At 39.8% G+C, this 26,213-nt stretch overlaps 1 protein-coding gene and 1 long non-coding RNA gene across 2 annotated transcripts; one reads left to right on the forward strand and one right to left on the reverse strand.

The window, feature by feature from the left end:
- On the reverse strand, positions 1–5,151 carry KBTBD6 (kelch repeat and BTB domain containing 6). The gene has a single exon (XM_037526930.2). The coding sequence runs from the start codon at positions 4,753–4,755 to the stop codon at positions 2,746–2,748; it is 2,010 nt and encodes a 669-aa protein (XP_037382827.1). The 5' UTR covers positions 4,756–5,151; the 3' UTR covers positions 1–2,745.
- Positions 5,152–5,230: 79 nt separating this feature from the next.
- Positions 5,231–17,010, forward strand: LOC129146902 (uncharacterized). Its single transcript, XR_008554263.1, has 3 exons — positions 5,231–5,442; positions 8,515–8,589; positions 16,740–17,010. It is a non-coding gene; the product is annotated as an uncharacterized LOC129146902 (long non-coding RNA).
- Positions 17,011–26,213: the final 9,203 nt, after the last annotated feature.

A 26,213-nucleotide genomic window follows, 5' to 3' on the forward strand; every position in this document is an offset into this window, starting at 1 on the left:
CCACATTCTAAACAAAATCAGGTACATTTCCCCCCCTAAATTCCTCTTCAACTAAAAATGATAAAAAGCAATTATAACTTAATTTTAATCTTTAATCCATATTTAGACAAGCCAATTGCTAACTTAATTTTCATCCTTTTCGAAACCCTAATGCTACCTATCATTTGAAATTAAGAGAAGGAAAATTTTGGATTCTTTGAACTGTTCAGACTACAGGCACAGATATAAAAGATAATTAAGGTCACTCTAAATCTTACCAATAAGTAGTTCTGCAAACAACATTATAATGAGCATTTGCTGAAAGATGTGCCGATTAACTAGAAAATTGAGACAACGGTGCTTTCTTGTAAGAAGGGATTTCAACAATGTCATTTGTGTCATTCACTGCGCAAGCAAGGGTTTTATACATTTAGCAGAAACACCGAATTAAAAAGTCAGGAAGTCTGGGTTCTAGTAGCAGTTTTATTTGTAATTAATCACATACAAATCACTTATCTATAAAATAATGATTAACATCTATTCCCTAATCACAAACACATCACAAAGCCAAAATTCTTCCCAGAAAACCTCTTTGTAAACAAAGATATTACTACTATTTCGCATATGCTTTAACTGAAAGGCTGAAAATGATAAATTGGAAAATTTGTCTTTTATAAATTGGTGGCATAACTTAATTCTGCAGATGGATAATCTAGTTGAGAGCATCACTATCCTATTTAATCTGACAAAATAAAAAGCTATCCACAAGAAGTTACTGGTAAAGAGAGTTGGCAAAATAAATAAATAAATAAATAAATAACAGTTTTGTCAAGTATAGTGCTATAACAACCCTGTGGTCATATGGAACAAAATATAGTCGTAGACAACTAAAAGCATATTTGCCGGTTTAAAGGAACACATACTGCTAGGACAAGAATCTTATTTTACTAAAAACGTTTAACAGGAATATTTTGTAGAATCTTCAAGTGGCCAATCAAATGGCTAAGAAGACCTTTTTTAAGAGGGGCAAAGAAAACTTTTTGGGTCTCCCTCTCTTGATTTTTATTCATCCCACAGTATTTCATTTAAAAATTCAGCCCAAGAGCACATAGCTCTGTACTTTACCAGAGTGTAAGAAATGTTACCATTTTGTCACTAGAGAAACACAGAAGAGGAATCACCATGTTATTGAATGAAGATTCAGAAAGATAATTATTACTGGATATGGAAAAATTTATACACTTACAAACATCTGGTCATTTATCATGTATAAATATCATAGACTTAGAGAACCATATCTAGTAAACAAACCCTCAAGAGGTAAGCACTTATATCTACTCATATTAAACAACATCAGCATTGTGTAATTTAGTCTCTCTGGACTTTCCTTTAGATATGGTGACAGAAACAAAGACTGGAGCATGGTTCACAGAGAAACATAGAACAGATACAAATACCTTAATAAAATAGCTGTGTATACCATTGCTTAGGGAAATATTTTAGACAAAACATACTTTCACTACTGGCCTCAAATGCCATCATCCACCTGCGTTATTTAACTGTAAACTTTTAATACAAAAATACCTTTAAGCTGATAATAACATTTAGTAACTTACAAAACTGACAGAATATGTCAATACCACACAAAACAGTTCTATACACAACTTAGAGTTTTAAATTCTCTGCTGGCACTTGATTTTATAATTGATAGACACAATAACTACTTATCTCAATAAAATACTGTTCTTAGCTTATACATATTTTCACAGTCGATATTACCTCACAAAACAGTAAAGAATAATCACATATTTTGTTGACAAAGTCTCTAAGATGAACACACAAAACTGTACAGCAAAAATATTTTATAATCACATAAGCTTTTATAAGACAATGGATAAAAACGTACACAATCATGTCCAGTGGAAAAAAAAGTATTTTGCCTCTGATTCAATGAAGCATTTATCAAGTATAGATAAAAAAATATGAACCAAAAACCAAGTTACTGTTTTGTTTTTTAAGGTTTTAGATAACTGATGACACTACTAGAATGAAATATTTTTAGATGGAGAATTGGTCATTTTTTGTAAATACACATTTTATATTACAAAATTAAAACTGAAATATCTTTTCAAACAGTATAAACCTGTTTTTGTTTATACTCATTTGTACTTTGTTTTTTTTTCTTTGAACTTATAGCCATTTTACATTATACAGCAAATGAAATCACATTCAGTCACATTAAACATTTTTTTTCCACGAAAAGGAAGGAAACGAAAACTTAGCAAACTATAACACAGAACATATTTTGTAAAACCCGACTAGCTTATAGTTTTGGAACTCTATTACACTATTCTGAAGGAAAATATATACTTTCAAAACCCTAGCTAATAAAACCTACCCAATCAGTTTCTGTTATGAAAATTAAAATTCAAGTTACAGTAGTTGTGGCACTAAACAGTAATAATTAACACAAATAAATATAAATAACATAAACAAAATAATATATTAACATAAATAAACATAAGTATACTAAACAATCAAATCAATGCTGGACTTGTAGAACAGTGAATTTAAATAGGTTGATTTGCGTGTTTAGATTCTTTAACATAAAATTACATTACTGTTTCCAACAAAACCCTTTTGAGACCAAACCTGAAATGAATCAACCTTCCTTTCTCCAGAAGAACGGAAAAGGTATCTAACTTTCCAAACCAGAAAAAATATACCTTAGGGTTTCCACATATCTAGAGCTCTGCTTATCCCGAGTTACTGAGGTGCTACCTGTACCCACAAATCATCATCAGATAAAGAACTTGAACTTCCTGACTCAGAATCCAGCTCACTGAATCCACCTAAGTCCCATTCAGTGCTAGACTCACTAGGAACCTCTTCTTCCTCAGTGAGGAAACTCTGACCAGACTCAAGACAGGAGGGATAAACACGAGCTGAGAGGCAAAAAAAGTTGGAATCAAACTGGAAGAGGCCTAATGTGGTACCTATATTAATCCACTGGTCTGCCCCAATGTCATATTCATATACTGTCACTCTGTTTTTTTTCCATTGTGGGGTGCGTGAGGTGATCAGCAATAATTTTTGGCCATGATTGATAATCCGGTAGTTGTTGGTCTCTGACACCATGGGAATATTATTTATCTGCCTCCATTCTCCTCGGACTGGATTATAGACCTTCATGACAGGGAGGTCGCAGATACAATAGATCTCATCATTGAAGACACAAGCTTCTTGAAAGTCATTGCGCTTAAGAGAAACACACTTCAGCCATATATTATGGCTAGGATCGTAGCAGAACATACGCTTACTGTTGAGAGCATAAAGATAGTTTTGAATTACCATTAGGTCAAAGGAGATGAAAGAATGGGGTAGTGGAGCCACGAGTACCCACTGGTTCCTCTGAACACTGTAGCATTCCACTTCCTTCAATTTAACTCCAGTGATAGGGTCTCGCCCACCCAAAATGTAAATATAGCCATTGAGATATGCCACATCCATGCCTTCCCGGCACAGCAAGCGGTCTGCAAGTTGCTGCCAACTGTTCTGGGCTGGTTTATACACCCAGAGGTCTTTCCTGGGCTGGGCGGCTAGATAAATGTCATGGTCTGGAGAAACACAGACTGCTAAGGTAGTTACAGACCTCGTGTGAGCAAGGCAGGTCACAGGTGATGGCACTTTGTAAATGTCCCCAGAATATGGGTCACAGCACAGAAAGGGATCTCTAGGGTGACCAAAGAAGATCACCATTTTCTTGGCACACACACCCAACCTCTGGGGTGGATTTTCTGCTGCAGATACAACAGAGCTGCTGCTGGTCTCTGGCTCCGGCACCAGAGACTTGTACAACATGTCACCATAGCGCAGCTGCAAAGCTCCTTCGATAAGGTCAAGGCAGTACTTCTTCACAATGGTGTTGGTCAGCAGCCCTTCCAGGTAATTCTGATCCTCATCAGTGAAGTGTGTCCAGCGCACACACTTGAAGACTTCTGCAGCGCTGGGACCCCGCTCCTTGGGAGCTGCCTCCAACCACTGCACCGCCACATGACACACTGTTTGCTCTTGCTCTATGTTTAGACAATCTAGCCGTAAGACAGTCAGCATCTGGGCCAGGGTCAGATCTGCCAGAGTCTCCTCCCGAATCGAGCCCATCTGACTAAGCTGCTTGAAGTTGTGGGCTATAAAGGCTTGGGCCTGGGATCGGAGCTTGCGATGGCCGAAGGCATCCGCGAACTTGAAGATGGCAGTGCAGTTGGTCAGGTCCAGGCGGCGGGCTAGGAAGGAGGCACAGGCTTCCCGCACATATTCAAGCTGTAGCATATCAGAGGCCGCATAAAGGCGCTCCACGTTGGCCTCACTCAGGGACACCCGGCCCGTGTAGCAGTAGTCCACCAGCACCTCGAAGGACTCGGCGTCCACATCGTGCATGGTCACGCTCGCCTGCTGGCTCTCGTACATGCCGCCGGTGAACATGCTCTTGAAGTAGGGACACGCGGCGGCCAGCACGTTGCGGTTGCAGGGGAAGAGGCGGCCGGTGCCAGGCCCACTGCCAGGCGTGACCACCTCGATGGTCACATCGCACAGCAACCGCGCGTCGTAGAAGGACTTGAGCTGTGCCAGCAGGGCGGCCGAATGGGCCGTGTCCTTCAGCTCCTCTGGGCCAGTGAAAAACGCCGAGACTGTGGGCTTGTGAATCCTCTTGGGCCGCTTCCCACCGCGGGCACTGGCCAGGCGGCGAGAGCGCGGGGCCTCTTCCCGGGACTGCATGGTGGCGATGGCGGCGGGGTGCCGGGCGAGAACAGGTGCGCGGGACCGGCTCCGGCTCCTCCTCAGCCTCCGCTCACTGGCTCTAAGCTCTGGGTGTCTCCGGAGAGACTGCAGCACGTGTCCATTTACTAATTCAGCCCCACTCCGCGGTGCCACCTCCCTTTATTGCGTAGACCGTGTCTGACTCACCCTTTTCCAGCTCTGCGCCCTTTCTCTCCTCAGCTCGCTCTCACAGGAGCCGCTGGCTGGAGCCAAGAAAGCCGCTACCGCTGCGTTGGCAAAACCGGTAGGCGTCCAGGAGAACTACAGCTCCCAGGCTGCCTTTCGCGCCTCGAGGCATGCCGGGCCCTCAGAGTAATGGGCTTAGGCCGCTGGACAGAGGCCGCTATGCATAACGGGAATAGTAGTTTCAGTAATCTCGCGAGATCGAGGCCGTTCATTGTTTCGGCTGACGGAATGAAAAATCGGTAATTCTCCTCGATTCGGTTTTACGGTTTCGAACCCGGGGTTTGGAATCCGCGTTACCCACCCGTTCTGTGTTTATCGATCGTTTGCCTTCGCTGTTAGAACTGTGTCCTGTGTTTAAAATATGAATAGCCGTAGTATCAGAGCGTTATGTGACGATGGAGTTAAGAGAAATTGCGTCGGGTAGTGCTCGCAACGTAGAATATTAGACTAATTAATAAGGTATGGTCGCGGCACCTATGATATAAGGTTTCGTCTAGCGTTTATGCAAGATGAAGCGTCCTCTGATTTGAATTTGTGAAACTGTTGGAGTTTAAAAAAGAAACCCTGCAGATTTCTTTAGAAATCCCTTTGGGTTTTTTTTTTAAATTTTTTAGATCATTTTTAGGTTCACTGTATAGAGTAGAAATTACAAGGAACTCAAATATACGCCACCCTTTAACAGTTCCCCTTATTAACAGCTTGCATTGGTGTGTGTATTTGTAACAAGAAATGAGTTTATACTGATAACGTCGTTAATTAAAGCATATAGTTTATAACAGGGTTCACTTTTTGTATTGTAAAATATATGGATTTTGGAAAATGTACAATGTGATATATCCACCATTACAGTAACAGAATGTTTCACTTCCCTAATAATCCTGTGTTCAGTCAATTTATGCTTCCTCCTTCTATCCCATACCAAGGAACCACTGATTTTCTTACTGTTCATATAGTTTTCCCTTTCCCAGACTGTCAGATAGTTGGATGTCTGCAGTATGTAGCATTTTAATCTCTCTTCTTCCTAGCAATATTCATCTTCCTAGCAATCTGTCTTCTTCCTAGCAATATTCATTTCCGTTTCCTCTATGTCTTTTAATGACTTGATAGCTCATTTTTTTACCATTGAACAATATTCCATTGTATTACATTTTACTTATCTATTCACCTGCTGAATGATGTGTTTGCTTTGAATAAAGTTGTGAATAAAGCTGCTATTAACACTCATCTGTTGGGTTTTACATGGATGTAAGTTTTCAGCTCCTTTTGGTACATACCAAGGAGTGTGACTGATGTATCCTATCAGCTTTGTAAGGAACTGCCAAAATGATTTCCAAAGTGGCAGCTGTCTTGTTTTGCATTCCCAATAGTAATTAATTATTGTTCCACATCCTCCCTATTATTTGATCTCGTCAGTGCTTTGGATTTTAGACGTTAGAGATTTTAAACTTGCCTCTTTGGAAAAGTTTTGAAGGATAATATTTTAAACATCAGCAATATCTGCAAGTCCACTAAATTGTATTCTTAGCAGTATGTATGATTGTCTCAAATATGCAAATCAGAAGTACAAATAGATGCTTTGGTGATCTTAGAAAGCCAGTATTTCATATTCAAAAAGCAGTGCTAAAATATTTTCACTAAGCTCTTAATGTGATTATTTATAACTATTTCAGTAGAGCTCCTTTCACTGCCATCCAAAATCAAATGAAGGTTTTGGAATTGTAGTTATTAAATTTAAAATAAAATTATTTCACCAAAGAGATCTTGTTCTGCACAAATTCCTTAGTGTTCAGTGTCATACATGCCCTACTATCCCTTTAGTCTTACCTATGCTGTCTAAGGTGTTTTACAGCTGTATTTATAAACATTGTCTCAGTACAATTGACCCTCTGTATCGATGGGTTCCATATCTATAGATTCTATCAATTTCGAGTCAAAAATACACGCTATAGGGCCACCCCAGTGGCAAAGCGGTTGAGCGCTGGGTTGTGAAGCTGCCCGCGGCCTCTGCAGCGCCGGTTCCATCCCCGGCCACCAGCGAGGGTCCCACATGGCGTGCAGACCTCTCCTGCCACCCGCTGCTCCCTTCATCAGTGTGCTTTGTCCCTCTGCCTGTTCTGTTCCCCGCTCTGGCTCTGGTGAATTCTCTCACCCTCCCGCGCTTCTGACTGTACCCAGTGCTTGTATAAATTAATAAATAAATCTTTAAAAAAAAAATACACGCTGTAGTTAGTTACACTTATGATGTTGTAAATGTACTGACCTCTAAACTTCTTTTTTGTCATTATTTCCTAAATAATACTGTGTAACAACTATTTGCATAACATGCACACTGTAGTTAGTATATAAGTAATCTACAGATGGTTAAAGTATAAGAGAGGCTGTATGTAGGTTATATGCAAATACTATGCCATTTTATACAAGATATTTAGGTATCCAAGAATTTCACCATCTGTGTGGGGTGAGGGGTGTTCCTGGAACCGGTCAACAGGGAATGACTGCATAAAATCTTTAAAAAAAAAAATTGTGCTCAGTTGTTGAGTTTTAACTTCTTCATCTCTGCCCTTAACACTGTTATTTGCTTTAGATTATTCATCACAAAATGGAAAATACTTATTAGACACTGTGCTGTAAGGCCTGCAGCAATATTGTTCAATAGAATTCTCTGTGATGATAAAAATATTCTATATCTGTGCTAGTCAGTGTGGCAGCCACGAAGCACAATGTCTCTTAAGTTCTTTAAGCGTGACTAATGCAGCTAAAGAACTGAAGTTTTGATTTCAGAAACATAGCACTGACAGCAACTATTCAATGTGGGAAAGGAAAATCTTTTCAGCAAACTGGGTGATGGAAAAAAGTTAACCTTGAAACTGACAGTGCTCAACTTTGCCAAATCCCTGTGCTCCAGGAGGACAGTGATAATTTTGAAATTCCTTCAGGTTTTTTTTCTCCCCCAATTAACCCCTTTTTGCATTCTGATATAGCTTATGATAACCAGCCACCTTTTTCCCATATGACTTACATAAGGCTCACTGACCACTGTTTTTCATGGCTATTGTAATACTCACAGATGACCTCTTATTTACCTTGTGAGAAGGTTAAACACAAATCTTTCCATTTTTGCCTGAACCTGCTGACAAGGTCAAAAACTAAGTCTCTAATTTCTAGTCTTTTGTCTTATGAATGATTAACAGAGTAAAAGCCTGCCCAAACTAGCCTGATCAAAACATAAACCTTTCCAGTTCACCTGAGAGACTTATGGTTACAAAAACAATCTTAACTGTAATCCACTCCACCATTTCATGTATAACTTGTCTAACTTCTCCCTATAAAAGTCTAAGGCAGAATGGCCATACCTTTGGATCTGAGCTATTCTCTATATTGCAAAAGTATAAATAAAATCCATTTCCTTTCTTGTTTGTTTTGTCTTTAACTGTTTGGTATCATTACTGGAATGGAACTAGAAGCCCAATTCTAGGCCCTATTTTCTCCACCGAGGTACTGAGATCTCTCCAACTTCAATGCTGCTTCCAGATTGGCAATATGAGGATCTCATGGTAAATCCAGCTTTTGATCCATGGGCTCCAGACAACTGTCCTTGGTAGCAAAGTAAGTATTTGACTTTGGTTCTTTGAGCCTTCCCTTGGTTTGGTTTACTGTTAGCTATTGTTTAACTTTAGTATTATGGGAAACTCTCAACCTACTCCTTAATACTCTTAAAAATTCACATCATTTATATGTTTCATCACTAAGGTAAAAATTCAGATCATCACCTCCTCAAATGGCAAGATTTTACTGAGGACAAAGGATAACTTATAACTCCAGTGGCCCCTCAGGGATACTTGGAATCTCCCTAAACCTGTCTATCTATAAGGTACCCTCAAATCTCAAGACTTTGAGATTCCTTCTCATCAATGTTCAGCTTACATTGCTTGGCATGAAGCAGCTCAAAAATAAGAAAATGTCTGTAAGTCTACCTCAAACTGTATAGTTTCCTAAGGACTTTTACCATCATCACTGATCTTATTCACAAGCCTGTCCTCACCCAGAACTCACCATGTCACAAACCAGCCCTTTCTTCTACCCTTGATTCTTCCTTTTTTTTTTTTTTTTTAGGATTTATTTCTTTATACAAGAACCAGGGTACAGGCCAGATGCGCGAGAGGGTGAGAGAATTCACCAGAGACCAAGTGGGGAACAGAACAGGCAGACTGATGAAATACACTGCTGAGGGGAACAGCGGGCGAGACAGGAGAGGTCTGCTGTGCCATGCGGGATTCTCGCCGGCTGGCTGGCGGGATCAAACCCACGCTGCAGAGGCTGCGCACAGCTTCACAATGCGATGCTCAACTGCCTGCACCACCAGGAAGGCCTGATTTCTCCTTTTTCTGATTCTCTTTTTTTCCCCTTAGTTTTCTTCCCTTAGTCCTTCTTCCTCTTTACCTCTCCTTGCCTCCATTAAATTCTTTGCCCTGAGCTCCCCATCCAACCCTTATTATTGATCCTTCCCACCTGTGAAAGAAGGTAAAAAACCTGTATACCCACATGAACAAGGTGTTTTTTTAGTCCTTGACCTCACTCAGATTTACATGTTATTAAAATCCTTCTGGATCCTGATAATAGAGAAGAATTTAGTAATCAATCCAGACTTATCCTTGTGGCAGATTCTCCTGATATCAATGATTTATATCAACCTGTACAACTACTAGTGGATATACCTAGAGATGCCATTTTATTGTTTGGAAAAAGTAAATAGATCACTTTTCAGGAGGACCTTTAAATACATCAGAACACCCTTGAGGCTGATGTGCAGAATAAAACCATCACACAGAGGACTTTTTAAACCCATTCCCATTGTCTTTCTTCAAAAATTGATTAAAGATACAAGACTCCAGAAAATAAAGGTAAGAGGGCCTCCCCGATGGCACAACGGGTTGAGCGTGGTGCTGCGAAGCTGTCCGCAACCTCTGCAGCGTGGGTTCATTTCCCATCCTGCCAGGGAGATTCCCACATGGCGCGGCAGACCTCTTTTGCCTTGCCCACTTTTCCCCTCAGCAGTGTCTTTGGTCAGTCTGCCTGTTCTGGTGCCCGCTCTGTTTCTGGTGAATTCTCTCACCCTCCCGCACCTCTGACTGTACCCAGTTCTTGTATAAATAAATAAATCTTTAAAAAGAAAAAACCCAAAGGGAAGAATATGTCTCTAACTAAAGACAACATTTAGAAAAAAGTTTGGAATGGCTTCTTTGGTCTCACTCCTTTTTTTAAAAGATTTATTTTATTTATGCATACAAGAGCTGGGGTGCAGGCCAGATGTGCAGAAAGGACCCACCCAGGACAGAGTGGACCAGCTCCCTAGCTGGGAATCGAACTCATGCTGCGGTAGCTGCTGATAGTTTCACAATGCTGAGACTTAGCCCCTTGAGCCACCAGGGAGGCCCTACTCTTCCCTCTTTTATACACAAGAAGAAAGGCGAACGCATATCCTTGTTTTCAGATTAGTAGCTTTTCTCTGCAAACAGGCTATTTCCACAACGGAAGTAAATCTACTACCAGAAAGAATTTTCCCGACTTGAGGACCCTTTTGTTCTTCTCTAGTGATAGAACTCATTTCAATAGTAAGGTTATTCAGTATTTCCACTTGCAAAACCTACTGTCATTACCACCCTCAATCCTCTGGAAAAATGAAACAGACCAACTGTGTTCTTAAATTCAAACTAAGCAAACTCTAAAGAACTCAGTCAGCCCAAAGTCTTCTACCTAATCATTATCCCCTTATGAGGGAATACTGGCAGGCTTTACCTCTTCTGGTCCTCAGATGACTTGTAATTTGATCCGATGCAAAATCTATTCTTAAATACTGCCAAAGTCTTACTAAATACACTTCATACTTATTGTCAACACACCAGGTTACCTTTCCCACCACATTGCTTTACGTGATTTTCAAAGTGAAGATTTCATCTTCTGAAGAAATCAAAAAACTAATCTTGAATCCAAGTTTCAGGGATCTTACACTGTCCGAACCACCAACACTGCTGAAAAACTACAAGGGGTACTACATGTACTTCTTTCACAATTTAAAAAATAGAAAACAATTACAGTTTCACATGTGTGGAACTTGGAAGTCACCACTCTGTCCTAACAAGTAAAAAGCTAAATTGACTTAAAATCAACAACTCTTACTAAACCCATAAGAGAGGGAAGGACACAGGGCAAAATTTACCAAGATTGGAGACACAGACAGATGAATACAGAGAGTCAAGGCTTACCTGAGCAGAGGCCTAGGAGTAGAAACTGACTTTGCAAGAGAGGAAATCTTGAACTATAATTGAATAATTGCTGGATGCTCGTGAACGACAAGTCTACTGTTAAAAACTCCAAGTGATCCAGTCATGAGAGGCAGGGGACATAATGTGAGATTTACCTCTAGGAGCTCGACCAGTTTTCACTGTTCATATGGAGAAATATCCTCTCATACTTCTCGCAGGGAGAGGGGAGAAGGAACCATTTTAAAATACACCAGAGCACGCTGTCCTTAATAAGGTCTGTCCTCAGGTGATGCTGTTTAACTAGAACTTAACCATCTGGGATCTAAACATAGCCTAACTAACCTAGAGAAGAGAAAAACCCAGTTCTCCTCAGCCGTAGCCTCCCACATGGGAGAAGGGCAATATGTCATCCCAGCCAACTCTAGCCATTCTGTCTCACCTAAAAGCAAGGGGGAAAATATACATTTTCTCAACCCATTCATCTATTGGTGGACTCTTTTGCATATTTTAGCTATTGTGAATAATGCTGCAACAAAAATAGGAGTGCAGATATCTGTTCAAGATACTGAATTGGGATTGCTGAATCATACTGTAGCTTTATTTTTAATTTCCTGAATAATCTTCATACAATAATCTGAATAATCTTCATACTGTTTTCCATTTGGCTATACAGTTTAAATTCACACCAACAGTACTCTAGACGTCTCTTTTCTCCACACCCTCTTTAAAATTGTTATCACTTAGTGTTATACAGTTATCTAATCTTCTTTTGCATGTGGCTGTCCAGTTTTCCTAATACCATCTGTTGAAAAGGTTTTCCTTGCCCCATTGTAATCACTTGCCTCTTTTATCATACATTAGTTGTCCATTTTTGTGTGGATTTATTTCTGACCCCAAATTCTGTTCCATTGAGCTATGTGTCTATTTGTAGTCCCAATACCATGCTGTTTTGATTTTTTTTAATTTTATTTATTTATTTTTTAAGATTTATTTATTTATTTATACAAGCACTGGGTACAGTCAGAAGCCCCGAGGGTGAGAGAATTCACCAGAGCCAGAGCGGGGAGCAGAACAGGCAGACTGATGAAATGTGGGGATGAAATGAGGGGAGAAATGGGTGCGGCAGGAAAGGTCTGCACGCCATGTGGGACCCTCGCTGGCGGCGGGGGATCGAACAGGCGCAGCTTCGCATCCCAGCGCTCAGCCGCTGCGCCACCAGGGGAGGCCCCTGAGTATTTTTTTTTTAAGATTGATTTATTTATACAAGCACTGGGATACAGGCCAGAGGCGCAAGAGCGTGAGAGAATTCACCAGAGGCAGAGCAGGGAGCAGAACTGGCAGAAGGACCGAAATACACTGATGAGGGGAGCAGCGGGCAAGAGAGGAGAGGTCTGCCGTGCCATGTGGGAATCTCCCTGGCCAGCTGGGAATCGAACTGGTGCTGCAGAGGCTGTGGACAGCTTCACAGCGCTGCGCCCAACCCGCTGCGCTTCTGGGGAGGCCCCTGATTATTATTGATATATATAATTTGAAGTTAGGAACCATAGAACCTCCATTTTTGTTCTTTTTATCTCAGGATTGTTTTGGCTATTCAGGCTCCTTTGTAGTTCCAAATAAATTTTATGATTTTTGTTCTATTTCTGTCAAGAATGTCATTAAGATTTTGATAGGAATTGAATCTGTATATTGTTTTAGGTAATATGACCATTGTAATGATGTTAATTCTTCCAAGCCATAAGCACAGTATGTCTTTCAATTTCTTTGTTTCTTCTAGTCCCTTCAACAATGTCTTATAGTTTTCAATGTACAAGTCTTTCACCTTTGGTTAAATTTATTCCTATGTATTCAGTTCTTTTTCATAGGATCATAAATGGAATTTTTTCTCCTGATTTCTGTTTCTGCAGGTTTATTATTTGTGTTTAGAAATGCAACAAATTTTTGTATATTAATTTTGTAGCCTGTCACTTTACTGCATTTATTATTTCTAACAATCTTTTTATTGGTATGTTTGAGATTTCCTATGTTTGTTTTCATCTCATCTGCAAATAGTGATTGTGTTTCTTCTTTCTTTCCAATTTGGATGTTACACCTTTAACTTCCTCCCTCTACTTTTAATCATCATTATCTTGAGTATAGGTATTGTTATAATTTTTCAATCATCAAATATGAATTTTAAAACTCATGATTTATAAAACATACCATATATTACCAATGTAGTACTTTATATGTATTCCTATTTCTGCTTTTTTCTGTTGTTCCTTCTTCTTTCCTAATATAACAAGACATCTCTTTTATCATTTTTTCCCCAATCTTTTAGGGATAACCTGATAGAAACAGTTTTATTTTTTATTCACCTGAGAATTTATTTTATTCAGTCCTTGAAAATGGTTTTGCTGGATGTGTACTTTGCATTTGACAGTTCTTTTCCTTTAATGCTTAAAAAACACAGTGCCATGTTCTTCTGTTCTTCATAGTTTTGGATGAGAAATCCACTATTGTTCATATTGATGTTATCTTAGAGGTAATGCATCATTTCTCTCTGGCTGCTCTCAATATATTTATCTTGACATTTACAGACAAGAAAATACTACAGAAGATACATGTAAGATCCTTTTAGGGTCCCTACCACTAGAAGATAGACTCTGCCTTTTAAAAACTACATTCATAGTTGGTTGAATGACTCAGATAAGACTTGGTTTATTGAAAATAGTAATGAGTTTTCTATGATGACTAACCCAGTATAATAAAATCCTTCTCAGTTCCTGTCCCTAAAATATAAGAGGATTGAGAGGGATGGAGAAGTACCTTATACTGAACCTTTTCAGGCTCAAAATTGGAAATATCACTTTTTGTAAAACTATTATCATTTGTTAATTTAACATAAGATTTAAAATTTAAATTAAACAAGAAGGAGATGAGAAAATATTTGGGCTATAATTGAGTCCTTCGCAGTTCTTTATTTTGCAAAAATTATGTTTCAAAATTATTTCCTTAACAATTTGGTCAGAAAATCTAACCAAATTCATAGATATATGTGGAAAGGACAAGGACTTAGAGGAAATATGAAAAGGTTAGTGAGTCATACTGCTTGCGGTGTTTTTCATAGCACTTACTGCTTTGAATAGATTTATTTCCTTTCTCAGTCTCTCCCATCTTCATAAAGGAAAACCTCTTGGTACTCCGGTATAATATGAGAAATGTGATTCATAGTAGTGTCATTATTTCAGAACTGAAAATACTGTTTGGTCTTCTGGGAAAATAAGTGCATCAAAATTAACTTGTAGCTCTGGAGGCCAGTGGGTTGCTATAACAACAAGAAAAATGGCGCAATAATAGCTTGCCCTGAAAGCTTACAACTCACTAAATGATGAGCTCTGTAAATGCAGGTATCTGTCCTATAAATGCAAACATGCACAAAACATATTAATTTATTTCTTCTTTCATGGGAACTCTATGTCTGGCTCCATTCTAGGAATTGGTAAAAAAGATACATGGTCCCTCTTATGATAGAGTGCATATTCTAGTGGAGGAGACAGATAATAAGGAGCAAATAAATCAATACACTAAATAATTCCAGCATGTGAGAATGCAAATAAAACAGGGGTTTTATTTGTTGGACAAAGTAGAGTGTAATTACTCCAGTATAGGATATAGATACAATATAAATCTTGACTTTAAGGGCATGTGAACTTTAGTAAAGGAATAAGGTACTGAGTCTTAAGAATTTTTAGTACTAAAAATAGAGAAACACTACTAACTTTATTATTTTGGCTAGGAGAGTTTTTTTCCACTTTTTAAAAGATTTATTTATTTATGCATACAAGAGGTGGGGGGGTGGTGAGAGGATTCACCAGAGACAGATCGACTGAAATACAGGCAGATGGACTGAAATACACTGCTGAGGAGAGCAGCAGGTGAGATGGGAGAGGTCTGCTGTGCCATGTGGGTAGCTGCCTGGCTGGGGATCGAACTTGTGCTTCAGTGGCTGTGGATAGCTTTGTAGGTTGCCTTTTAACCTCTTGCCCCACCAGGGAGGCCCCTACTGATTTTTTTTTTTTTTTTTGACAAATGCCCTGCATGTTTTCACAGAGTATACTCTGAAATAGGTAAAATGAAGACAAATCCAGATAATGGAGCTTTTCAGTGAGCTATCAAACTGGTCAACTAGTGACAATCCTCTGGGATAGGCCTTTGAGGGAGCTCCAAATCCATTCTGTTTGCTCCAGAGGCTGCTAAACTACTGTTTTTCATTATTACTGTACTTGTGAAGCTGTTGTAATTGAAGACTTCCAAGGAGCTGGGAAGAGAGAGGTGGGATCAGGATATGTTAAAACACCATTAGTGTTACTATTCTCACCAAAATTCAACAGTTGTTTTTTTTTTTAAGATTTATTTATGCATACAAGAACTGGGGTACAGGTCAGAGGTGTGTGTGTGGGGGTAGGATTCACCAGAGACAGAGTGGGGAACAGAACAGGCAGATTGACTGAAGTACACTGCTGAGGGGAGCAGCGGGTGAGTCAGGAGAGGTCTGCTGCGCCATGTGGGTTGCTCCCTGGCTAGCCGGGAATCGAACTCATGTTGCAATGGCTGCGGACAGCTTCATAGGTTGCATCTTAACCCTTGTGCTACCAGGGAACCCCAGCAGCTGTTATTTTTAATAAACATTTTTTGGAATTGTAGGCCTGTAGTTAATTTCCAGTGTTCCAATAAATTTATTTTGAGAGTTTGTGCTGTTTTCATTGCTTTTTTTTTTTTTTTTAGTGCCCATAATGACATCTCTCTCTTTTTTTTTTTAAATATTTATTTATTTATTTATACAAGCACTGGGTACAGTCAGAAGCATGGGAGGGTGAGAGAATTCACCAGAGCCAGAGCAGGGAACAGAGCAGGCAGAGTGATGAAATACACTGCTGAGGGGAGCAGCGGGCACGGCAGGAGAGGTCTGTCGTGCCTTGTGGGACCCTCACCGGCAGCCAGGGATCTAACCGAGGCTGCAGAGGCTGCGGGCAGCTTCGCAGCCCAGCGCTCAACCGTTGCTCCACCAGGGGAGGCCCTGGTTTCATTGCTTTTATGGAGGAGATTTTGCGGGGTTATTGTGGCACCATTCAGATTGAATTACTGATACACAAGATAACTTGCATGAATTTTAAGATGTGCTGAGTGAAGAAAAATGATCTCAAGAGGTATCATACTATATAATTACATTCATATAGCACTCTTTAAGTAAAAAATTACAGAGATGGTTTGTGGATCAGGGCTTCACAAGGGTTTAGGGAAGTGGGAAGGGAAAATGCTCTGACTATAAAAGCCTAGAGCAAGGAATAGATGTAATAGAACTATTTTGTATTTTTATTGTACTGGTGTTTTAATTTGAGAGAACTAAATATACACAAGCAAATGAGTGCATGTAAAAGTGATAAAGTGAAAAAAAGTGACAAAATGTGAATGTCTTTGATTTATATCAATGTCAATTTCTTGATTGTGTTACAGATACACCTCCGTGAAGGGGAGGCACAATTCCCCCCACACCCACTAAGATACAGCCACCTTGGATTACAAATCTCAGTATGCCATGAATTGGACCTCCCAAGCTGGGGAGGCAGTAGGAACCAGGGTTGGAGCTGAGTGGCCCGGTGAACCTATGTAATATGGAAGGCAAGCAGGCCTGCTCTTTCTTTTCTGGTTTCGACTTGCCTCCAGAGACTTGGAGGAGTGTGGAGGAGAGACATGTAGAGACACTTGGAAGGAATAATTTGGAAGAGACATGTGAGTGAGAAACATATAGGGACTTGTGCCTTGGCAGAGACAATGGCAGCCATTATCTTGATTTGTACTTTGATTTTTGTCTCTTTATGTCCCAGCCTAACCCCTTACTTGTTCCTTACCAGAAAGTACCTTAGACTGTGACAAGTTCTTATGCCTCAGTGAGCCCACTTCAGGCTGACCTGGTTTGGCTGGGCATTTGCCCAAGAGGGATGGATAATTTTGGGTATTTTATTGGGAAACTATTAAGGAAAGCCTTTCTTGTCTATGTACACTAATTCTATTAAGAATATTTAACACTAATACTCTGCTTCCTTAATGCCTTTGTGTGGTAGATGGCTGAATTATTTTTGAGTGTGCATCCCTTAACAACTTGAGGTCTGTGGGTACCCCTCAGTCACACACTAACAATTGTAATACTGAAGTATAGTTAAGCAAGATGATACTCTTCTAGGTGAAGAGTTTATGAGATCTCACTTTATTCTTTTTTTTTTTTTTTCGAGTCAGGGTCTCGCTATGTTGCCCAGGCTGGAGTGCAGTGGCTATTCACAGGCGCGATCCCACTACTGATCAGCACGGGAGTTTTGACCTGCTCCGTTTCCGACCTGGGCCGGTTCACCCCTCCTTAGGCAACCTGGTGGTCCCCCGCTCCCGGGAGGTCACCATATTGATGCCGAACTTAGTGCGGACACCTGATCGGCATAGCGCACTGCAGCCCAGAACTCCTGGGCTCAAGCGATCCTCCTGCCTCTGCCTCCCGAGTAGCTGGGACTACAGGCGCGCGCCACCACGCCCGGCAAAGATCTCACTTTATTATTGCTAACAATACATAATAATATCAAAATAAAAATTTAAAATGATTGTTCATATTGAAAAATTATAATTGTGAAACTTTTACATCACATATTTGAGAATAGTAATTATTCAAAATACTCTGGCAGCTATTTTGAAGTTTTCACAGCTACAAAGTGGTATTGTGTGTGTATGATGAATATAAGCGGATACTCCAATTAATGTGAAGTTGGCACAAGAACTGGGCAGGCCACTAAGTTTTGTGTAGACTAATATGGCTAATGATCTAGGTTTTTATTGAACAGGTAATTAGGTTACATGTATACAATACTGAAAAAAGTATTATTCAGGCACAGAAAATGCTAGAATATTGGTATATCACCTAATTTTTGAGACGCACCCCCTTCCATAAGGAATTCTATATAGGTGAGGCAATTTTTGGTTACTTTTAAAACTGAATTGTAGAGATGTAGGTAAGTAAAAAATACATAGTTATGAATAATCCTAGGATAAGCAAAATAAAACAAAGGTATGTCAATTTGCTCTGGGACATACTGGAACCTAGTTAAAACTGAATATAGTATATTTCTTATCTTTCCTATAACTAAAAAAAATTATATTCTAGGGTCTAATATTTTATATATTCTTAAAGCAGATTTCAAAGTACTGCTCATAAAATGTGTCCCCAGGATGCTAGTCCAAAAAATGTAATTTAATTTTGTCATGATTACGTTCAAAGCAAAATGATTTTTTAATGTTTTATATACTGCAAGATTTGAGAAATTTTCCCACTTAGAGCATTTTATTTTATTTTTTTTTTTAAAGATTTATTTATTTATTTATACAAGCACTGGGTACAGTCAGAAGCACGGGAGGGTGAGAGAGTTCACCAGAGCCAGAGGGGAGAGCAGAGCAGGCAGATTGATGAAATACACTGCTGAGGGTAGCAGCGGGCGGCAGGAGAGGTCTGCGCGCCATGTGGGACCCTCGCTGGCAGCCGGGGATCGAACCAGCGCTGCAGAGGCTGCGGGCATCTTCGCAACCCAGTGCTCAACCACTGTGCCACCGGGGAGGCCCTCACTTAGAGCATTTTAGAGGGATTCATGTTTTTGAGATGTTAGTATGTGTTTATCCAGAGGCCTATATTCCAGATACTATTTTATTTTACTGTTTATTTTTAAATTAATCTTATTGAGATTACAGTATCTGAACTGATTATTGTAACTGATGGTCAAAAAATATAGTACTAAAATATGAAAATGTATAATTTGCTCAGGTATGCTCAGGTTTTATTTTGAACTAAAAACATTTTTTTATTTCTTCCTCAATTCTGTAATGTGACTTTGCTGCAAGTTCAGGCCTTTCTTTATCCAGAGTTCTTAGTAAGAATGGAGAAATTCCAGACTGACTATCCTACGGTACATCATATCTATATTGGCAAATCAAATAACTATCAAGCAGAACAATAGCAGTTTTACTTTCCAAGTCCTATCTTTGGCTTGGGTGCACACTGGGAAAAAAATGGTGTAGATTTCATCATAAATGCTACTCAGGAGGCAAAAGGGTATACTAAAGAGTGCTTGATTTAAGAGACAGAAAACACAGTGCTAATTCCACTTTCACTAGTAACTCATAGTTTGACTCGGTCTGTTATTTAAAGGTCTTTGCATTGAACTAAAGCAGATCTCTACTATTCTGATTTTTACTAACAAAAAAATCACGAATCAGCTGGTGATTGAGAACAATATTCATGCCATTTAAAGGTTATTTTTTATTTATTTTTTAAGATTTTTATTTATTTATACAAGAACTGCCATACAGGTCAGAGGCGCGGGAGGGTGAGAGAATTCACCGGAGACAGAGCAGGGAGCAGAACGGGCAGACGGACGGACGGACCGAAGACACTGCTGAGGGGAGCAGCGGGCAAGCCAAGAGAGGTCTGCTGCGCCTTGTGGGTTTCTCCCTGGCTGGCTGGGAATCGAACCGGCGCCGCAGAGGCTGCGGACAGCTTCACAGCGCTGTGCTCACTCAACCAGCTGCGCCACCGTGGAGGCCCCAAGGGTTATTTTTTATTTATTTATTTATTTTTTTAAGATTTATTTATTTATATAAGCACTGGGTACAGTCAGAGGCGTGGGAGGGTGAGAGAATTCACCAGAGGCAGAGCGGGGAGCAGAGCAGGCAGAAGGACCGAAGTACACTGCTGAGGGGAGCAGCGGGCGGCAGGAGAGGTCTGGCGCCATGTGGGACCCTCCTCCCGTGGCCGGAGATCGAACCAGAGCAGCAGAGGCCATGGGCAGCTTCGCAACCCAGCGCTCAACCGCTGCGCCACCGGGGAGGCCCAAGGGTTATTTTTTTAAATTGAAATTTTAGTAGTATATATTATATTGTTAAGATCTAGTTCTATGTTATAGTAACTCTTCCAATCTTATTTTTTTTTTAAGCTCTGCCCAAGGCAATTTAATTGCTGTTGAGTGGGGAAGAGATGAAGTAGACCCTGTGCCTCCAGCTTCACAAAGTTTACCAGTTAATAGGTTCACCCTATCCTCAAGCACACTTCCCCATGTTGCTTGTAAAGCCCCATGCTTATTGCAAAGCCTTGTATCCTAACTCAAAGAGATATAAGCTCCCTGAAGTCCAAAGCCATACCTAGACATTCATTCCCATCTATACCAACTCTCCCCCTCTTCCTCCAGTTTTGTAGAAGAGGGGTCTTGATTCTGTTCCACTATAATCCTGCCACTTGTTCTTTGCCAACTGGGCAGATGCCCCTCATTAGTCTATGATTTTTGCCCGAGCCAGTCCAGTGTTTTAGAATCATAGCAACTAAAAACACAACCTAGATATTCTCTCCCTCACTAAGAATTGCCTCTCTCTCCACAGAACAACCCATGCTTGCTGTTTGTACTTTTCTCTCCTCTTACCATGTGAGGGAAGCTAGATTACCGTGGACATTGTCAGTTGTCCTGCTGGGTGTCCCACCATCTGGATTTGGCTGATTCCTTCTTAGTGTTCTTAATTTGTCCTTCTGGCTGTTATCTTTCTTGTAAACTGAAGTTTGTTCTAATGGCTGAATTAGATTCAGGTTCAACATTTTTTGGTACTTTATTTTTTTTTTCTAAAAAACAAGAGTTTTCTTTTTATGAAAACTACTAATCTTATACCTGTATAGGAAAAACCTCAGTTCTCCTTCCTTTGTCTCTTTATGTTCACAGTACTACCACACTCACACAGGAGGCTTCACTTCTGACATTTCTGGCCATCTAATGTGAGTTTTTTTAATTCACACCAAGAGTAATTCTCCACAATGTTAGCCGAGTGTCCTACAGTTTAACTCAATTCTGATACTATCTATGTGGAGATAGTGTCAGATCCTACAGGTTAAGGGCTTAGTCCCACAAAACTTCACTCCCCACAAAACATGCCATTTGCTAGTAGTAACTACCCAGGTTACCCAGAACTTGTGTCAAACTTGACTACAAAACAGAGGTTCCCACAACTCCTCTAGGTATTGGGATTCAGATGATAGGGTTCACTGCATGGGGTTCTGGGATCCCACTGAGAAATAATTCAGCAAACTTTCCCATTCATCAGCACACAACAAGTTAAGAGAAAAAAGGAAAGAGATGCCAGCAATCTTAAAAGAAGATCTGCATTTTGAAAGGCTTAAGTTTAAGAAAGAGACACCTGCGTAGACACAGATGTGCAGACAGCTGCATTTTGCCAGAGCAAGGGGTGTTCTTTTATAGTGTTCCTTGATGAAATTACTGTGGAATTTATTGCCTTGGGGTCAGATTGGCTTGATCTTCTATGATTGATAATCCTCTTTACCCCTACCTCTAGCTGATAATCTTTTCAGATCCCACCTCAGATTTCTGGAAACTTCTAGAGTGATTTAAGATTCATTAATCATTCCTACCCCCACTTCTGGTGTTTATCCTTGTGAGATCTTACATCCTGTTCTAAGCTTCCATCACTTGGGGTATGATTAATTTGCTAGCACAGCTCACTGAAATACATCTACTAGTTTATTAAAGGTGATTAAGGATACAGATAATTTTGACTTAAGCAAGGCCTTTCCACACAGCCACATGTTTATTTGTCCTTGCATTTTTCCAGGTCTGTTTATCAGTGTCTTTATAAACATGTGGTTGATAACTTAAGTGCACCTGCTTTTCCATCAGTCAGGATCTTTACAATCTCAATACATACAACATCTCTATTAGGATCACTACAATATTAATATATGACACAAGGATTTTGGTAAGTTCTATAAATAGTATTTCCTTTATCTCACAGTTGTCATGTTAGAAGAGCTATGAGACTTAAATTTATGTTTCTATTAGAGGGGAGTAAATCCATATTTGGCTTGTGGCTAATAAGGTTTTATCTCATTCATTCTAATCTACTCTTACCAGACTGCTGCCCACAAGCAGTTGTTCTAATAGAAACTTCTTTGTAAAATACTACCAATGACCTTCTTACTGCCAAGTCAAATTTCTGTGATGTGACATTGTTAACTCTACCCTGAGAGTAATAGAAGATGTGTTACTGAGTTGATTACTGCTGTGGAAGATGGGGGTCCATCAAGATGGGGACCCTCTGATCATGCTCAGTGAAATAAGCCAAAAAGAAAAAGAAAAATACCGGATGGTCTCACTCATAGCAGGAATCTAGAAAACTTAAATAAGGGACCAGGAAAATGAATAACTATAAGAAAGTGAAAATCAAAATCAACAAAAAACTATGAACCAGAGACACTTTTTTGGGGGGCGGGGGCGGGAGGGGAGGGATTGGGGTCAGAATGGGGGGGCTGCAATTGTATGGGGAATATAACAATAAAATTTATTATTAAAAAAAAAAAAAAGATGGGGACCCTCTAAGGATCTACATGCACTTCAGAATTGTCCCTTTCTTAAAGTTGGAATGCTGACACAAGTATCTACTAATTCTCACCCTCTGTTGCTTAAGGACTGCCCTGGGAGTATTTACTTCTCACTTGAATTCCTATGCTGTGGTTGCAGCTGTGGTGTCCAGAAAAGGTCCTTCGGAGAAAGCCCTGAAACACCACACATACACACACACACACACCCTCAAAACAAAACTAGAGTAAGGTAGGCTGGGAGTGTCTGCCATAGCTGCATTTGAAATCAGAGGTTGGTTGAAGGGTTGTAATGTGGGTCACCACACGCATCTACCAGTGTCTCTAAATCTGGTCTGACTCCCATATTCTCAAATTCACTGAACCCAACACCATCCACTTAGTCACCTGGGAGAGAGACTGCTAATTGCCCAAACACTTTCCTTTTCTTGCTTTTAGTAACAGTAAGAGCTTTAAGTTGGTAGGCTTGATTGGTAAAGAATTGAGGGGATTGGGCCTCCCTGGTGGTGCAAGGGGTTAAGCATCGCACTATGAAGCAATCCACAGCCTCTGCAGCATTAGTTCAATCCCCAGCTAGCCAGGGAGCAACCCATATGGCGCAGCAGACCTCTCCTGTCTCGCCTGCTGCTCCCCTCAGCAGTGTATTTCAGTCACTCTGCCTGTTCTGCTCCCCACTCTGTCTCTGGGGAATCCTCTCACCCCACCCCCTCCGCATCTCTGGCCTGTACCCCAGCTCTTGTATGCATAAATACATACATTTAAAAAAAAGAATTTACCCAAAGGACATAGAATCATTAATTCAAAAGGGCACCTGCACCCCTATGTTTACAGCAGCACTTTTTACAATAACTAAGCTATGGAAACAGCCCAAATGCCCCAAAATAGATGACTGCATCAAGAAGATGTGGTACATATACACAATGGAATACTACTCAGCAGTCAAAAAAGATAAACTCACTCGTGCAATTTGCAGCAACATGGATGGAGCTGGAAGGGATCATGATCAGCAAAATAAGCCAGAAAGAAAAAGAAAAATACTAGATGGTCTCACTCATAGCAGGAATTTAGAAAACCTAAATAAGGGACCAGGAGAAAGACTAATTGTAATAAAATAAAAATCAGAATCAACAAGCAACTGTTAAGCCAGAGACACACTCTAGGGGGGGGAGCAGGTAGGAGGGATTATGGCCAAAATAAGGGGGGTGGGAATTGTATGAGGACTATAACACCAAGATGAAAAACCATACATTTTGCAAAAATGAAAAAGTAGTAAGGGATTTAGGGAAAAGATTCTGAAACACTGAAGGCTTAATTCCTGCCATTTCTAGGAAAAGCTGGACTGAGTTAGGGTTTAATGACAAGGATGTGCAGGATGTGTGTGCGCCTGTGTGTGTATGTGAAAGGCACTGAGAGATGCCTATTTGGTAAAACAATTTTTCAGCATTATGTGGAATTTAACTTTTGGACGTGAATTTATTGTGGAAGGAAGATTTGAGATGACCATCATAGCAATGCAGCCTGCATGGTTTTGTGAATTGTCGTGTTTAAATACAGGAAGCCCATCTACTGACAGCATTTCCTAGTTGACTTTGCAGTTGGGTATGATGATAGGGTTATGTTTTCCCCAATGGAAAAATGACAAAAGTTCTTTAAAAAGGACTTTTTAGTTAAGTCCTTATTTAAAATAATATTTCTTCTTTCCTACAGGCTGCAACATAGATAAAATTTTGGTGAGTGCATGTTTCCCAAGAGGATGTACACAACACGCTAGAGTTAGGGAGAAAGCTGTAGGAACCTGGCCTCTAAACAATCTCGAGGTGGGACAGAACCACCTTACCAATAAAGGTGGTTATGCTCGCTTCTACACTGAATGGAGAGAGACATATTTCTATCTTATATTAAAGGGCCTCTTTGTATAGAAGTTTGGTCTATACTCTAACATATTAGCCAAGCAAGAAACTTGGCTAATAGTATAGTTCTTTTCTCACACAGGCTACTGTTACCTTACCCACAAACAATTATAGGTCCAGTTTATTCTTTTAATGTTAGCTGGAGTGGTGAAAAGCTATTAAGTAGTCATAGGAAAGACATGATGAGAGAACAGAGGCAAAGTAAAACAAACAGTTAAGAAGCAAGCAAATAAATGATACCAAGAGTTCAAATGTAAAACAGACTGTAGATGCCTATATTCTGGTTATCACACTTTAAGATTTCAAAGAGAAGTAATCTCAAAAAGTTTAGATGACTGACATAGAGCTGCAAACTTTATCCATTTCCAATTTATGAACATTAAAACAGTTAAATAATTTTAGTTTACTACTCTTCAATCATGTTTTATATTTTTCCCTCATTTTAATACAAACTGGTAAAAATGACTTTTGGCAAAGTACTGGTTCCTAGTTTAACGAGCAATGTATAGCAAACTGATTATATTTTCGACAATATATTTTTATAGTATGCATAGCTTTATTAGAGCTGTGCTGTTTCCCCTGTGAGGCAATTTATAATGCTTAGGTCAGTGTTCCCCAAACAGTTTGCACATTTTACCAATTTACAAGTCTTTCCTTCTTTTCTTGCCAGACAGTATAACAAGAATTTGTTTAACTAATTTCAGAAGCTCAGAAGAAACTTAAAAACTATAACACTTGTTCACACTTTTATTTATTTTTTTTTTTAAAAGATTTATTTATTTATTTATTTATTTATTTATTTATTTATTTATTTATTTATTTATTTATTTATACAAGCACTGGGTACAGTCAGAAGCATGGGAGGGTGAGAGAATTCACCAGAGCCAGAGCGGGGAGCAGAACAGGCAGAAGGACCGAAGTACACTGCTGAGGGGAGCAGCGGGCGGCAGGAGAGGTCTGCGCCCCATGTGGGACCCTCCTCTGGTGTCCGGGGAGCAGCCAGGGATCGAACCGGCGCTGCAGAGGCTGCAGAGGCTGCGGGCAGCTTCACAACCCAGCACTCAACCACTGCGCCACCAGGGAGGCCCTGTTCACACTTTTAAATAGAAGTAATTGATTTGAAACTGTAAACATAAATTGGGTTAATAAAAAAATCCTTAAAGCAGATTGCTTTTATTCATTCATTCATTGTTCAAACTAGTAAGTATTAACAATATTCTATGCCAAGTCCTTTGCTAGGTGGTCTTTTTAATTTTCATCTACAAAATGAGAGATACCTTCATTACTGAGTCATTGGCTCAATTAATGACATAAATAGCATGCACAATTGTTTAGCAGTTAATGTTAGCAACTATCATTATCAACACTATGCTATGCTACTTATTATGTTAGAGGTTTATTTTTGTGCTTAGTTTAGCATTGTAAACATGATAGTAAACATGGAACTCAAATTTTGTAGTTTACATCCCTGTATACTCAGCAGGATATAATATTGGATATTGAAACTTTACAAGAATCATCTTATTTGGGGATTAGCAAAATATGGGCCCAAATTATCTTTGAGGCCTCTGGAATATAAGAAGATTTTTTTTTTTAATATCAAAAGAAACCACTAAG

This window comes from Talpa occidentalis, unplaced genomic scaffold (genome assembly GCF_014898055.3).
Source record: "Talpa occidentalis isolate TD23 unplaced genomic scaffold, MPIMG_talOcc4v2.1 talOcc4.5, whole genome shotgun sequence".
Taxonomy (NCBI): Eukaryota; Metazoa; Chordata; class Mammalia; order Eulipotyphla; family Talpidae; genus Talpa; species Talpa occidentalis.

What these genes read in the sequence shown, in the direction of transcription:
- KBTBD6 (XM_037526930.2), bottom strand. Translation starts at nt 4,755, where the DNA reads ATGCAGTCCCGGGAAGAGGCCCCGCGCTCTCGCCGCCTGGCCAGTGCC.